The sequence below is a fragment of the Meleagris gallopavo genome, chromosome 3, assembly GCF_905368555.1.
Source record: "Meleagris gallopavo chromosome 3, MGAL_WU_HG_1.1, whole genome shotgun sequence".
Taxonomy (NCBI): Eukaryota; Metazoa; Chordata; class Aves; order Galliformes; family Phasianidae; genus Meleagris; species Meleagris gallopavo.
In genome coordinates this window covers 44,507,366-44,521,235 of record NC_139406.1, presented here as the reverse complement: position 1 = coordinate 44,521,235, position 13,870 = coordinate 44,507,366, and the positions used below count along the sequence as shown (strand labels likewise).

The following is a 13,870-nucleotide window of genomic DNA, read 5'->3' as shown; positions in this document are numbered from 1 at the left end:
TTTGATGGATAGTAGATACTAAGAAAAATATTAGAACCTGGGAAAGGCCACATAGTCCACCGAGGCTCATTTCATTCAAGGTACACCTTCCCTAGGTTATCATCCAATTGTTAAGAGAAAGAGTAATGTTATCCATTTTTTATAATTCTACTTCTGGGTATTACAGAGATAAATACGTAGATGCTGGAGAACTAACTTTCTTTCAAAGCACTATTTCAGGAGAAAAATACTTAAATGCAGATAGGTGGGATGACAGAAAAGAAATTGACCCTAAATGAAAAATATGATCATAGTGATATGAATACATGTGGATAATCTCAAACTACCCCAGGGACAAGCTTCTAATCATGAGACTTAAAGAAAGTAACCTTTACTTTGATTTATTGTTTCAGGACCGATGCAAGAGACAATATATGACTTCTGGAGAATGGTATGGCATGAGAACACAGCCAGCATAATCATGGTTACTAATCTCGTAGAAGTGGGAAGGGTAAGTGATTTTTGCACTTAAAAAGATGAAAGACTTTCAAGGTGTTTGCTTTTGGAAATTAAATAGCAAACCAACAAGATGCTTATATACTGAGTAAGGCATATAAAATATTTATGGCTGCCTTTGCTAAGAGATTCATTACCAATTATTTTTAAGCATGCTTTGGATGCTTGGCTTTGATAACAGTAGCCCAGTAAAAACGTAACTGATAAAGTTGTATTCTGTACAGCGCAGCTTGCAATGACTGCCAAAGAGGGAAAGCGTCATATCTTTGTGTACATACTTTTTCTATTAGGGGAAATCAGGGAGTTAGTTACAGAACGAGATATGTAGTCACTTTTTTTCTCTTTTTTAAGGAGGAAACGGGAAGTTATTCTGGAACAAATTTCTGAGAAGTATCTAAACTATGAAACTGCACCTTCTTCACAGTATGTTAGTTCAAATCAGTCCAGTTTGGGCATTTCTTCTTGTAAGCCTTCTGGACTAAAACAGAATAAATTGACTTTACTCATTTGTAGACAGTACTCTGTGTTTGAGAGACATTTGGACAATGCCCTCTACAACATGTTTTAACTTTTTGTTGGCCCTGAAATGCTCTGGCTGTTGGATCCAATGATGTTTGAAGGTCTCTTCCAACTGAACTGTTCTGTTCTTTTCCACCAGATTTATTGACCAAGAGCTCTTCTTCAGGAGCTCAGTAGTTAAGGAAAGCTTGAGTTACCTGATTGATAATACATACTTTTCTTTCTTTGCTTGACAGCTTCTAAAGTAGATGTCCAATTCAACTGATTATGGCTAATTTTGTTTTCAACAAGTATTGAACAGACACATTTTATTTGTTTTTCACAACCGTCAATAACTGAGTGTTTTAATTTACTGCTTTGTCTGTATAGTGGTGTCTTACTTTTCATCTGGAATGTTCTGTTGTTTGTTGGTTTTTTGTTTTTTTTTTTCTTTTGAAGCTTTCATTTGAAATGAAAAAAAAAGCCACTGCTTTTATTGCAACTACTGCAACTACTGTAGTGTTGAATTATTGTTAAGTGTTGAAGTAAGAAATGCACGAATGTTGGTGTGAGCCACTTGGTTTTGAGGCATGTTCTAAATTTCATGCTGGTGGAGAGTGACTGATCTGTTCTGTGGTGTTTCTACTAGGAAAGAATGCTCCTAATATAGTATGAGTCCAAGGGCTGGATCTTGTCTCCTTTAACAAGTCCAGTTTTACAAACTGAATTTATTCTTCTTTATGTCCTTTGTCAATTGCTAATATAAATTCTAACATTTAGATACCTGTGTGTAAATCGGCCAACAGATCAGGTGCAAGTATTATTTTTAGCTATAAAAAAGGTAGGATTTCTGACTACAATTAACACCTGCTGCAGGAACACAATGTACAGCTAATTGCAGAGACAAAAAGCGTCATGGAGGCTGCTTTGAAAGTTCAGTCCCTCGAGTGAAGAGGAGGATAGAAACAGTTGAGCGGCTACTTAGAAGTTCAAAATGAATTTGTACAAATAGGAATCATAAAAGCATATAATGGTTTCGATTGGAAGGGCCCTTAAAATCCCAGCAAATTTTTTATAGCTTTATAGACATTCTTAAGTACTAAAGCACATAGGAAAAAAAGGAGATAGATGGATGGAAGGGATGCATGAACAAGCCTTAGAACAAAACCAGTATACTACACAATGCCACATCCTCTTCTCCTGATACCCTCATCTGAAAGCATCAATTACTATGGACTGTCAGGTACCACCTGCGGACACGCCAGGCTTGCTGCCAGAGTTGAGGCCTCTACTCACTCTGTATGGTTAGGCACCGTATTTCCTTACCAGTGAGAAACAGTTTGTGCCACTATGGAGATATCTTTGGGGTGCAGGAGTCCTAGTGGGATACAGATCTGCAGTTTTCTTGCTTCTGACGGTGGTAGAAATGACTTTGTTCTCAGTTTCTCTGGAGGCCAACACAGGTGAGATAGGAAAGCAGAATTAAAATGAGTTTCTAAGGGACATGAGATTTTATGAGCCGCAGAGCAACGCAGTCCTTCCTCTGTTGATGCTTCTGTCCCGCTCCTGGGGCGTGAACCATCAGCAACAAGGAGGCATATTGCAACACACCATCTGTCCCGCAGCCCCAAACACAAGCTCTGTGCCACCTTGATTAGTAATGATTTAAATGGGCCCTTTGGTAGCATTCCTACAGGGGAAACCTTGTAACCTTCCTGATCTTCAGGCTTTCTATTTCAGGTGCAGTAGCTGATAGAAGATTTATAGGGGCCTATTATTTCATATTTTTTAACCTCTTACCCATTTTAAGTAAAGGAGAACTTTGTGTTATAAGAAAAGAAGAATATCTATTTAACATGTTTGCTGCACAATTTATGTCCATCATGAATTAATCATTGAGGGGGCGTATGTGTATTTGTTTACCAGGACTGGCTGGATAGTCATTAAATCAGTGCTAGGAACTTGCTTCTTGCCCTGGAGCATTATGCATCAGGACTGTTTTAATTGCGAATGGAGGAATCACCATGAGGCTGTCCCTAATGCAAGCACCTGCTGCAAATGACTCAGTCCCTGCATTACCCTCCAGCAGGGTCTGGGTACATCTGCCAATATCTGTCATTATCTGAGGCATACTTGTCAAAACCATGCATCCCTTTTAGCTCTTGTGTGTTCCAGCAAGGGACCCTTGTCAGTGTTTCTGGCACCTGCAGACTGCTGTGCACCTGGTATTTAAATGGCACAGAAATGTGTTTTGATTGTTTTCTCTCTTTAATGAACCCACCTGAGGGACATTTAGCTCTTTATCCAGTAGCCTGTTACCCAGTCGCTCACATTTACACTGCTTGTGTGGAAATTCAGAACTCACTTGTGCTGTTATACCAATCCATCTGCCAGAAGTCTTATCACAAAATCTGCAGGGCTCCCTAAGGAGACTTTTGTACTGGTAATTTAAGCTAATGATTTCTAAACATATTTAGTCAGTTTTATGAAGACCTCATTAGAATGTGACTGTTTATTAAAAAACTAAATGAGGTCTCACAGTCATTTAGAAAAATCATTGCTGAGTTGCATGAACAGTTCTTTGATAACAGTTGATGAAGTATTTTTTAGTTAAGTCTATGTTGACTTTAGAACTTTTACAAAAAAAGGGAAAAAACAGGCAGCTCTTGAAAGACAAAGATAAAAAGTCTGTATCTTCTTCAGGCTGTGGTCAACAACTTTCCCCTCTCAATGAGGGCTGCAGAAAGGGAAAGACAAGTAATATAAAGTATTATAAAAAATATAAAGTATTATAAAAATAAAAGACAAGTGTTGTAATATACCTGTATTTTAGTGCAACAATCAACATTTCACAAGCCATGGACTAAGCAAGACTCATAAAATATATCAACAATGACAACAGGCCAACAGGCTATAAAAAAAAAAATGGATTACATTCATGCATTTTGGATTATATTCATACAGAGACCTCCATGTTCCTGTTAGTAAGGAGCAATTGTAAGTAGTAGTGTACTTTCAAACATCTTTTCCTGAGGGACTTAGCATGATATGGTGGATTACTCTAAAAGGCAGCAACTTTTTGTCCTGCTTACAGAGGTACAATTAGAAAAGAGACATAAGGGAACATCTTGCTTTTTCCAGGAGACTACTCTTATAGCTGAATCCATCTGTAGAAAGTGATGCAAACAGGATCACAGTCTTCACGTACTGGCCAAAGTCTTGGTTTCTTCTTGAAATGTTCTGTTGGTGGTACACATTGAAACATTTCTCTCCTCCTTAAAAAAAATCACTGGGAAGGTTTAGAAAATATTCAGTTGTGCCATCTAGCTGTCAATTCCATCTTTGCTCTTCTGAGGTTGGTACTGATACTTGGTTGGGGGAATCAAACTTGGCACATCACATCATTTGTCATTTGTCAGTAGTCATATTCTCTCCCACTCCTTGTTTTTGCTTGAGGCAGGAGGAATTTAGTAATATCTGATTAATAAATGGTGAAATGCACTGATGAAATTCAGTGGAGGTGGTTGATATATAAATGCACTGCTAGGATTCATGATTGTCTATCATGCTTTTAAAATAACAACGTATTTACAAAAAAAATAATTATGAGAAATAATTATAAAAAGTGAAACCTCACCCTAGGAGCATCGTAATTGCAGTAATTAGAGTTTCACAATTATTATCCAGAATTAGAAAACAGCCAGTGCTAATAGTGTTAATAAGCACACAAAAAGACTTTTTTTCTTTTTTAAAGGAGGCAAAGTTGACAACAACAGAACAGATGTGAGACAAACGGGAACAAAGGTCATCGTAGGGTGGCAAATAGCCCTACTCCTGCACATGTGCATTCGCACTACCAAAACAGATTCTCACCATCATCTTTGAGGAGTGTTGAGCTTTCCTGCTAGCCATCTCACCCTCCTCTGGGTGACTTTTTCACCCTGGAGCCATCATGGCTGTATCTGCATAGAGAAAAAGAAAGAACACCAAAAGTTGACAGCTTAGCTGATCCTCTGCTTGTTTGACTGGACCTGCAGTTGACCTACAAGGCACTGTCATCTGCTTTGCTGCAAAAATGTTGATGGCTTTGATTCTTCATGCTTAAAAAATGTGGGGTCTACATGGCAGTGAGAAGGCCCATAAAGTGATAAAATGTAGGAACATCTCCTTCGGACTGGCTGGTTAAAAATCATTCTTTGTTGTAAGATAAAAATCTGTCAGAAAAAGAATTGTTCTTCGTGAGAAAGAATCTATGTTGTTCCAGTCCTAAGCAATCATATGTGCTTGGGCCTTGAGAGCTCAGGATGTGCAACCTTGTTCAATGTTCAAGATATGATTCTAAAGGAGATACAAATGTGTTTCCTGAATAAAACAAAATCCAGAACTCCTAATTATTTTCAGATTCTCCTTATGGTATGTTTCTGTTATGGGCAGACATCAGACATCCAAGAAAAACCATCAAGTAAAGTCCTGTCCAAAAGCTCCTCACTAAAACATATTGCTAGAACCAAACAAAAACTTCATAGGCAATTTCAGCAGCATGAAAACTAACCCCATGTGAAATTCCCAATAGACTTACCACCTGTTCTTGGAATAAAACAGAATTCTTTTGATACAAAACTATTATGAAGTTCACAGTAGTGTGTTTTAAAGTTTTGAGAATCTTCATGCGGAAGAGCCCTCTAATGAACGAAGCTGAATTCAGACTGTATTTAAGATTCAGATCACCCATTACGGAGATATTGCAGAGGTTAAAACAGAACAACTCTTTAACACGTCCAACAAATAGCATATTTGTATTTAGTATAAATGGAAGAACACTCTATATAATTGAAATTGCCTCTAAATGTGATAAGTTAAATTACTGGCATTGGAGTTAGTTCAGGAGACTGGTGTTAGTGCTCCCTAGGCGATGTGCCAAATTGTTTATAAGCATACTACTGACTAAGATTTCATTTAAACTTTTCTCCTGAAAGAAAGAAAAAATAGTTTATACATGAAGAAAGCTTGCTGTATTAAAGCCATCCTTACCTCTGTGTAATTCCAGTCTCACCTTCAAAAACTTATAAATACTGTCATTACCCCTCTAGAAATGCTTTCATTCTTCAGCATGTTTATCTAGAAAACCTAGGACCTGCTCTTAAGGTAAATACATTATTATATATTTCATGGTTCTGGTTTACTTTCACTGTAATTCCAGTATCTGTTGTTGGATACAGTAGAGATTATAGTATTACAGAGTATCAATGAAAGTTAAGAAAATAATTTTAATTTGAAATTGTTGTTCATCTTTCAGTTGGGTGTATCCTTCTAGTAGACAAAAGGGATTTCAGCTTTCTAGACCTCTAGCCAGAAATAACAAGTTGGCATTATTCCATTATGTGCAACAGCAGATCAGCCCTTAGGGGGAAAAAATGGCTACTGTTCTTTGGGAAGGAGAAGTAAGGACTCTTTATAATTGTTTAATAAATATGCCCCTGGATTAGCAATGTTAACATCACCAAATAGGACATCAAACTACGAGTGTTCAGCACTGTCCCATGTCACCCACAACAGACATGGTTTCAGATCTCAGTATTTAAATGCTTCTTGTTTCCAGTAAAAGCTATGCCTCAAAGAGAGTTCATCAGCTAAGAGTAGTGTCTTAACTTCATTAGTCTGATTGAGGTGATACGTTTTGAGAAATAAATAAAAGAGGTGTAAGGATACACAAATGCATGCACCCCACTGTTGGACTAGCTGCTCAATTGCTGCTGAAGTGTAGGATGCAAATAAAAGAAAGTTTGCAAAGAGGTCTTCAAGGTTTCCCTTTGAAATGTCATGACTAACAAAATGGCTCCGTCACTGTAGGGCTGCTCACCTCAGCAATCTTGTGGAATGAGTCTTTCTGTGAGGGAAGAAGTATCCTGGGAAAACCAACACAGTTTGACTATACCCAATAAGGGTAGCATGTAGAGCTCTCTAACCTGACATCAGATGATCAGATTTTAGAGTCAGAAACAACCAGCTAACTCGGCAATGCTCTGTAACTCAACTTACAGCATGATTTTCTTCTTGGAACAGAAGCATGATTCAGTGCACGGGCTGTTCATCTCAATGCAGGCACATCAGGTTCTCAGAGCACAAGATGTGAACAGTGTGCCCATGATTTCACAGTTTTGTAAGGGATTAAGACAGACATTGAGGAGCTCCAGCTAATCCTGTAGCCATTCTTCATCTTGGCATGGAACCACCCTTCTTATGTGCTCTGTGCTCAGCCTTTCTTCCTTCAGGGCTATAGTAAAGTGCACTAATATACAGTCTTTTTTGTTAACCAGCAGGAGACAAAATTGCCTAAACATAAGCAATGAAATAGAAGTAATCCATATTCTTCTGTTTTTCTAGCAAGTGAAGGCAGAACACTACAAACAACTTTGCCTTGGGTCACCTTTACCCTAAAGCAATTCTCCCAGACTAATTCCATTTTATGACCAAAGTATGGTCAACCCAACGTGCCCAGTTGATGGTATACTAACAATATATGCAGTTTTCATGAACAAATGGATTGCATTTATTCCCTCGGGTAGAAAGCAGTTAGTATCCAGATAGCTAACTTTTCTGGGCAGAAGCTGAATGAAAATGCATCTGTTGGGCAGCACAGGGCAGCAGAAGGTATCAGTTCTGTATCATTGCTGGAAGAAGTTAGGCTGAGCAAGTAAAATCCATAGAGCTCTCACCCTGTGGGAACTGTGAACCACAGGAAGACTTCTGGCTGCCTTTTGTACAGACCCATTCATCTTCTGGTGCCAAACAGTATTTTAAATGTTGTATTTCTCAATTCTCTTCCATACCTCATTTAGAAAAATATAAAATGAAGTATAGATCAATTAACTGACTCGCTCTAAAGCAAAATGAAAAAGAAAGAATTGGATTTTATCTTCAGTCGAAGGTGGGCTTATAACTAATAAAATGTTCTTCATCGCAATACACTTTTGTTTGAAAAGTATTTAAATAAAAATACTTCCAGTTATTGGATGTTCCTTTATTTCAAGTCAGCCAAATAAAAGTATATGATGTTATCCTACTTATATCTGCAAAACCTGTTAAAAATTTTCACCAGTGAACTTGGTTGGCTGTTTCATTTTATATCCTAGAGGTTTCACTTCAAAATTTATGTCTGGCTTATCATCGTTACTTAGTTTGGGATTAATTTTAAATTAGAATATATAATGCTGCTCTTCAGTAATGACTATCCTTTCAGTGCATAGCCAGTTATACCACCTTTTTGCTAAGACTATTTCAGAATCAAAGGAAACTTGAAACTCTGAATAATCATTGTTATTTAAACTGTTCTGTAGGAACTGCAAAGTATTTTTCACAGCTAGCTCACATATTAATTCTGTAATATTCCTCCTATTCCAAACCTCTAAGTAAATGAATTACTGTCCTGGCTTTCATACTGCCTTTAGCTAGATGTGTCACATTGCCAAATGGCTAAATATACAGCTTCGGAAGTCACAATCTGTGTTCATTATCTATCTACTGCCTGCATTGTTTGTTATATTTAGAAGTAGCAAGAACAAGTTTCCACCTTCATTTTTAATTCTTATTTTCTCACATTAGACTGTTTTGCTGGGGGATGAGGGTAGGGAGAGGTCAAAGCAGATAATCATATTCTCCAGATTTCTCAAATTATTAGTAAAATAAACATTTGGAACAAATGGACGGTGTACCTTGGGATGAATAGATTAAACCAGAGCATTTTCATTATGTCTCTGGCAATCACCCCTTTTATCTCATCGTGTGATGAACATCTGTATTTTTTGGCAGTGTGTTCGGATATAAATGTGGGGTGTATCTGAACAAACTCCCAATTATAGTTCTGCTGAGATGAGATTTCAAAATCATGTTTTCTACTTCATGGCCGATATTTACTGTAATGGTAGCAACTGTGTGGAAAAAAATCTAATGCACTTAATATTCAGTTCTAGATTCATATATCAATTATTTAGCTAAACCTTCTGTTGGTAGATTTTTTGTAAAATATGTATCAAATGTTTATAAAAAGGGAAAGAGATTCATAATGACACAGTAGCTAAAACTGTGCTAAAAAGAAAAAATGAACAAACATATGTTACCAGCAGTGTTTCTCATATTTGATGAGAAATACCATATTCTATTTTGCTGCAATTGTCTTTCCCTGTGCAAATAAAGGCCTTGGTCCAATAAACATTTATAAGTGTGAGTTTAATTCACACTGTTTATTCTACTTCTTTCTTTAAGATCCTATCATATTTACTTGAGGAACCTTAGAGGAGATAGGAAACTGATCTTTAAGCATTTACTGAACTTTTGGCTCATCAGAAGTCCATAGAGTTCCCAAGTCTACAGCACAGCACGTGCAACAGGATAACTGAACAAGAGCCAAGAGTATTTTAAAAAGCCAAATTTTTTATTTATTTATTTATTTTTAGGGAAAGAAAGAAAGAAAAAAGTTGTGTTCTATTTTTTCCTTGCATTGAGTGAATCATTTACTGTTGGTCTGTGGCTATGACTGCAGTTCTGGCACCCTTCCCACAGCTGTTACAGCCCCTATTCCACTTGGGAGAGTTTTCAGGAAATTGTGTTGTCATGGATCCTTCTGCTCGGCTCTAATCTGCTCCATGCCCCACATCCTCTGTGCTACAGAGTATAAAGTCCCCAGTGGGCACAAGCTGCACGAGGCACAGAGGGCTATAACTTCTGTGCAACATCCCCCAGCACTTCCCTAATTACTCACTGGATCATCTTAAATAAGGTTTAAAAAAAGGTGGAAGCAAATCCAACACTTGAGAAGAAGGTAGGGACTACTGTGCTCTTCTAAATCAGTCTTTCTAAATGTCCCCAGTTCTTACTCATAATCCAGACTGTCTAGACTTACCAAGTTAGAAACAGGCATGTTTTCCATCAAGGCTGAGCAATTTAATTCAGCCAGGGCTTTTTTTTTTTCCCCAATTGTTTATTTTACTAAACTAGAGCTGTTTTGCGGATGGCAGGCACCCATCAGAGAGAGACAAGGCTAAAATCAGCAACAGTGAGACGTGCAGATGAGTAGTGCTGTTACCAGGATCATGGCAGCAGCTGCTTCCTTCAGACGTGTACTGGCCGGGTCTGTGTGGTTCAGGTTCCACCTATGGAAAGGAGAAGGGAACAGGCAGGAAAAGACAATTAGCTCCAGAGACACAGTTCTCCCTGGGCTACTTCAAGCCAGACACAGTATGAATGGCCTTGTTCTCCATGCAGAGTCAAGAAATCATCTTTAGTCATAGGTGGGAATTTGAAAGAGTTTCTGGCAGTGGCCATGAAGGGTCATTTTGTTGGCCTAAGGGAATTGAACAGTGTGAACTGTCTGGATTGTTTTAACAAAACAGACAAAACAATGAGCATTCAGTGTTTTGCTTAGCTTCTATCAGAGAGTTTTTGGAAATCTATCCAAACAGGATAAGATCTGAAAAGATATCCAGTAAATGCAACAACAGGTAGCAGTAGTAGCTACTAACCTGCTTGCAGCAACATTTAATGCTTTTGAACTGGATGTTCATTGCTTGTAGCTGGTGGATGTGTTTTGGAGGTGAATATGTGCTTGCCAGCAGTCCTGAGGTGTAGGGACTGGGACCCTGGAACTGCCTCTTGGTGTTCTAAGGAGCCATAGTGGTGCTCCTAGTACAGGAGTGCTGAGCACTGTGATGACTTTTCCTGTGTCCCACCTTGAAGATTTTCCATGTGGAAGACAATTCTATTTACTGGTGTTTGCAAATTGTCCTGCGACTGTGCTAAACAACGGATTAAATATGAAGAAAAATACAAACTTTTTTGGTTTTGTTTTTGTTTTTTTTTTTTTTCTTAGCCAATACCAGTGCGGTTATTAGATCTGAAGACAAGCACAGAGGAATAAACAAAACCCTGCTTATTGCTGTTTGAACTTCACGTCTGTTCTCTAGGAGCTTTCCAGTAGGAAAAAGCTGTTAGGATACTTGTATAATTTTGTGGCAGTGAGCCAGGCCTCACAAGCAGGGTGTTGGGCTAAACTCTCTATAGATGAAAAGGACCCTGATGTGATGCTGTATTCTTCCATCCCTTCACTCAGTTCTATTCCAATTTAAATTTTATCCTGGTAAAAAGTCAGAAAAACAGAACTCATCTTGTCCTACCCAACTTTTAGTGTTACCATTCAGTGTTGCCAGTTTAATGTAGCAAGATCTATCTTCTGTCCAGACACTAAGAAAGAGTGATAGGTGGTGGTTGGTTAGTCACTGGAAACAATGTCTAATAAAGCCTTTTCTCCTGCCTAACAGGACGAGGTTCATCTCTGCATAATTTTTTATATACTGAACCTGGAGTTCATATAAATAAGTCATTTTATAGACGTGCTTTATAGTTTCCTCTGTGTGTTTATATGCATATACTTCAGTTTTACCTTTTATTCAATTTTACTAGACTAGACATGATAGTAATCCAAATATTTTGGCATGAAAATAGGTTTGAAAAATCTCTAGTAGTCACAAAGTTCAAAGGTTTCTACGTGTGGTTTTTTGTGTGTGTCAGTTTTCCATTCAAAATTTGAAGTTGCTTTTTTTTTGACCCAACAAATTTAAGTGTATACTTAAGTAAACCAATAGATTTGCATGTACAGAAAGATCAGTTTAAATTTTTCCCTTCGACGAGAGAAAGAGAGAAGGCACTATGCAGCAGATGTGTAACAGATGCTACTCCTTGCCTGTGCTGCACTACTGGACAGTGGCCAGGTGCAGTGATGATAATGTAGCTATTACTGTGATAAAGCAGAATACTACAGATATATCAGCAATGTGTTAGCTTCCCCACCCAGCACCTTGTCCACTCAAATGAGAAGGAGGAGAAAGTTCATAACTGCATAAAATATCTGCATCAAAATATAAAGCCTGTCAACAGTGTTTGGGGTCATCTATGTGTTAAAACCCAGAAATAAAATTCGTTTCTTGACTTGGTGTGTTGAGTTTTGCCATTGGACCTCATAGTAGTTCCTTTGGAAAATTAATCTGAGATACTTCTCTAACAGAGAAGATCCATCCTGTCTGAAAAACATATTTTCATTTTAGAAGATAGGAGATCGATACCTAAAAATGTACGGGAAAAAAAGGCTTTTTACGTTAGTTATCCTTCTGCACATTTCCCCCCAGTTAGAAAGCATAGGAAGTGTGCAGTTTCTGTAACTGAGTTATGCACAATATAAATATTTCTTGTGTTTAATATGAATTCACTTTACTTTAGTAATCGCAACACAAATCTCACCTGCAACACAAAATGCTGTATTAAAAAAAGAGCTATTGTCCCTTAAACATGATTTACTTCTGTGTGTACAGTGTGATGCTTTTGTGCATGGTCGTATTTTAAAATGTAAATCACTGCAAAAAATATAGAATAGATTCAGCATGAACCTTCTAAAATAAATGAACCTTAATTTCTTTTGTGTTTTTAAAGGTTAAGTGCTGCAAATACTGGCCGGATGACACAGAGATATATAAAGACATTAAAGTTACTCTAATAGAAACAGAGCTCCTCGCTGAATATGTGATTCGAACATTTGCAGTAGAAAAGGTAAGTATCGACATTCACTTTTCTTTAGTATGGTGGTAGCTGCTTAAATAACTGAACACATTCAGCAAGGGAAAGTTAAATTTGTGTCCTGTTGTGGAGGTTTTTGTAGCAATGTTTTGGGTAAACGGCCAGCGCCCTCTTATGGTACATTTTTTTTCTTCAGAGGCAGCTGCTCAGCCTTTTTCCATAAGCCCTAGCCACTGCCTGAGTTAGAAGTGACGTTCCTTGCCCACGAGAAATCGAAGCCTCCCTCCCACCAATCAATTGAAAAACACATTCGTGCTGTTTTCCCATCTTAAGCTCACTGCAATCATTTTCTGTCTGTACCGGAGGCTGCAGGCACCATTATTCAGAAGCCCATGGCTGTGAATCTGTTGGACCAGTGTGTTCCTGGTCGGCAGCGAGACATTTTTGAAACAAACTAATCTGTCTTTTCAAAGCATTTTCATTTTTAGTGCAGAATCCATCTTATGTAGAGTTCAAATCAGTGCAGTGCATTGCTGTTTATCAGAACAGTGCTATGATTTGGTGCTCACTAGATCTTACAGCTCTCTCAAACAGCTTATAACATATGGATAACATAGAGTACCTACTGAAAGTGAAAACAAGCAGGGTTATTTAATGTGGAAGTGCCATTTACTGTCAATTCACATTTTTATTCATGAGTTTCTTTAAAGGACTGAAGTATTTTTATTCTATCCATTAAAACGTATTTGAATTGCAGAACAAAGAGGGAAGGATCCCTTTAGAAGACTTGATATTCCTAATGGCATATTGAAGTAATGTTGCCTCAGTATCTACATGAGTAATCTTTAAACTAATTGTGTTAGAAAACAGACTTTGATTTAGTTGCAGTACCTGGGATATACTGCTGCTCTCTAACAATGAAGTAGTATTCAATCGGTGCTGAAGAACTTAATTTTTTGCATCAAAGAATCCTGCAGCCAGGTAGATGAAACTACCAAAAAGATGGCCCAACAGGGTCTCTGTACATACATCCTCAGTAACAAAGGAATTTGCTTTTCTCCTGTTTTATTCTTCAATCTAATACTTAAATATGCATCAATACAGCAACCTGAGGGTAATGATTACAGAATTATGCAGTTTGAATGAGCTGAAATATTGTATCATGTTTACCACTATACATACAGTACATTGAATTTGCTCAAGTCTGTTGTTTCCTTGCATTTAGATATTTTTAATAAACAGATGAGAAAGGGTGGCTGTACTTTGAAGTAGATGAGGCACCCATTGATTTCTATTCTGCAAATTTTAAGCCATG

The 13,870-nt window shown here is 37.7% G+C and overlaps 1 protein-coding gene across 6 annotated transcripts in view; it reads left to right on the top strand.

Annotated features, from left to right (window-relative positions):
- PTPRM (protein tyrosine phosphatase receptor type M) overlaps window positions 1-13,870 on the top strand; it is a 454,600-nt gene that overhangs the window by 421,055 nt on the left and 19,675 nt on the right. For all 6 annotated transcript variants that reach the window (XM_085220805.1, XM_085220804.1, XM_085220803.1 and 3 more), the window contains 2 exons: window positions 393-490; window positions 12,472-12,588. In XM_085220805.1, coding sequence (XP_085076931.1) covers window positions 393-490; window positions 12,472-12,588 — 215 coding nt within the window. The remainder of the gene's footprint in view (window positions 1-392; window positions 491-12,471; window positions 12,589-13,870) is intronic.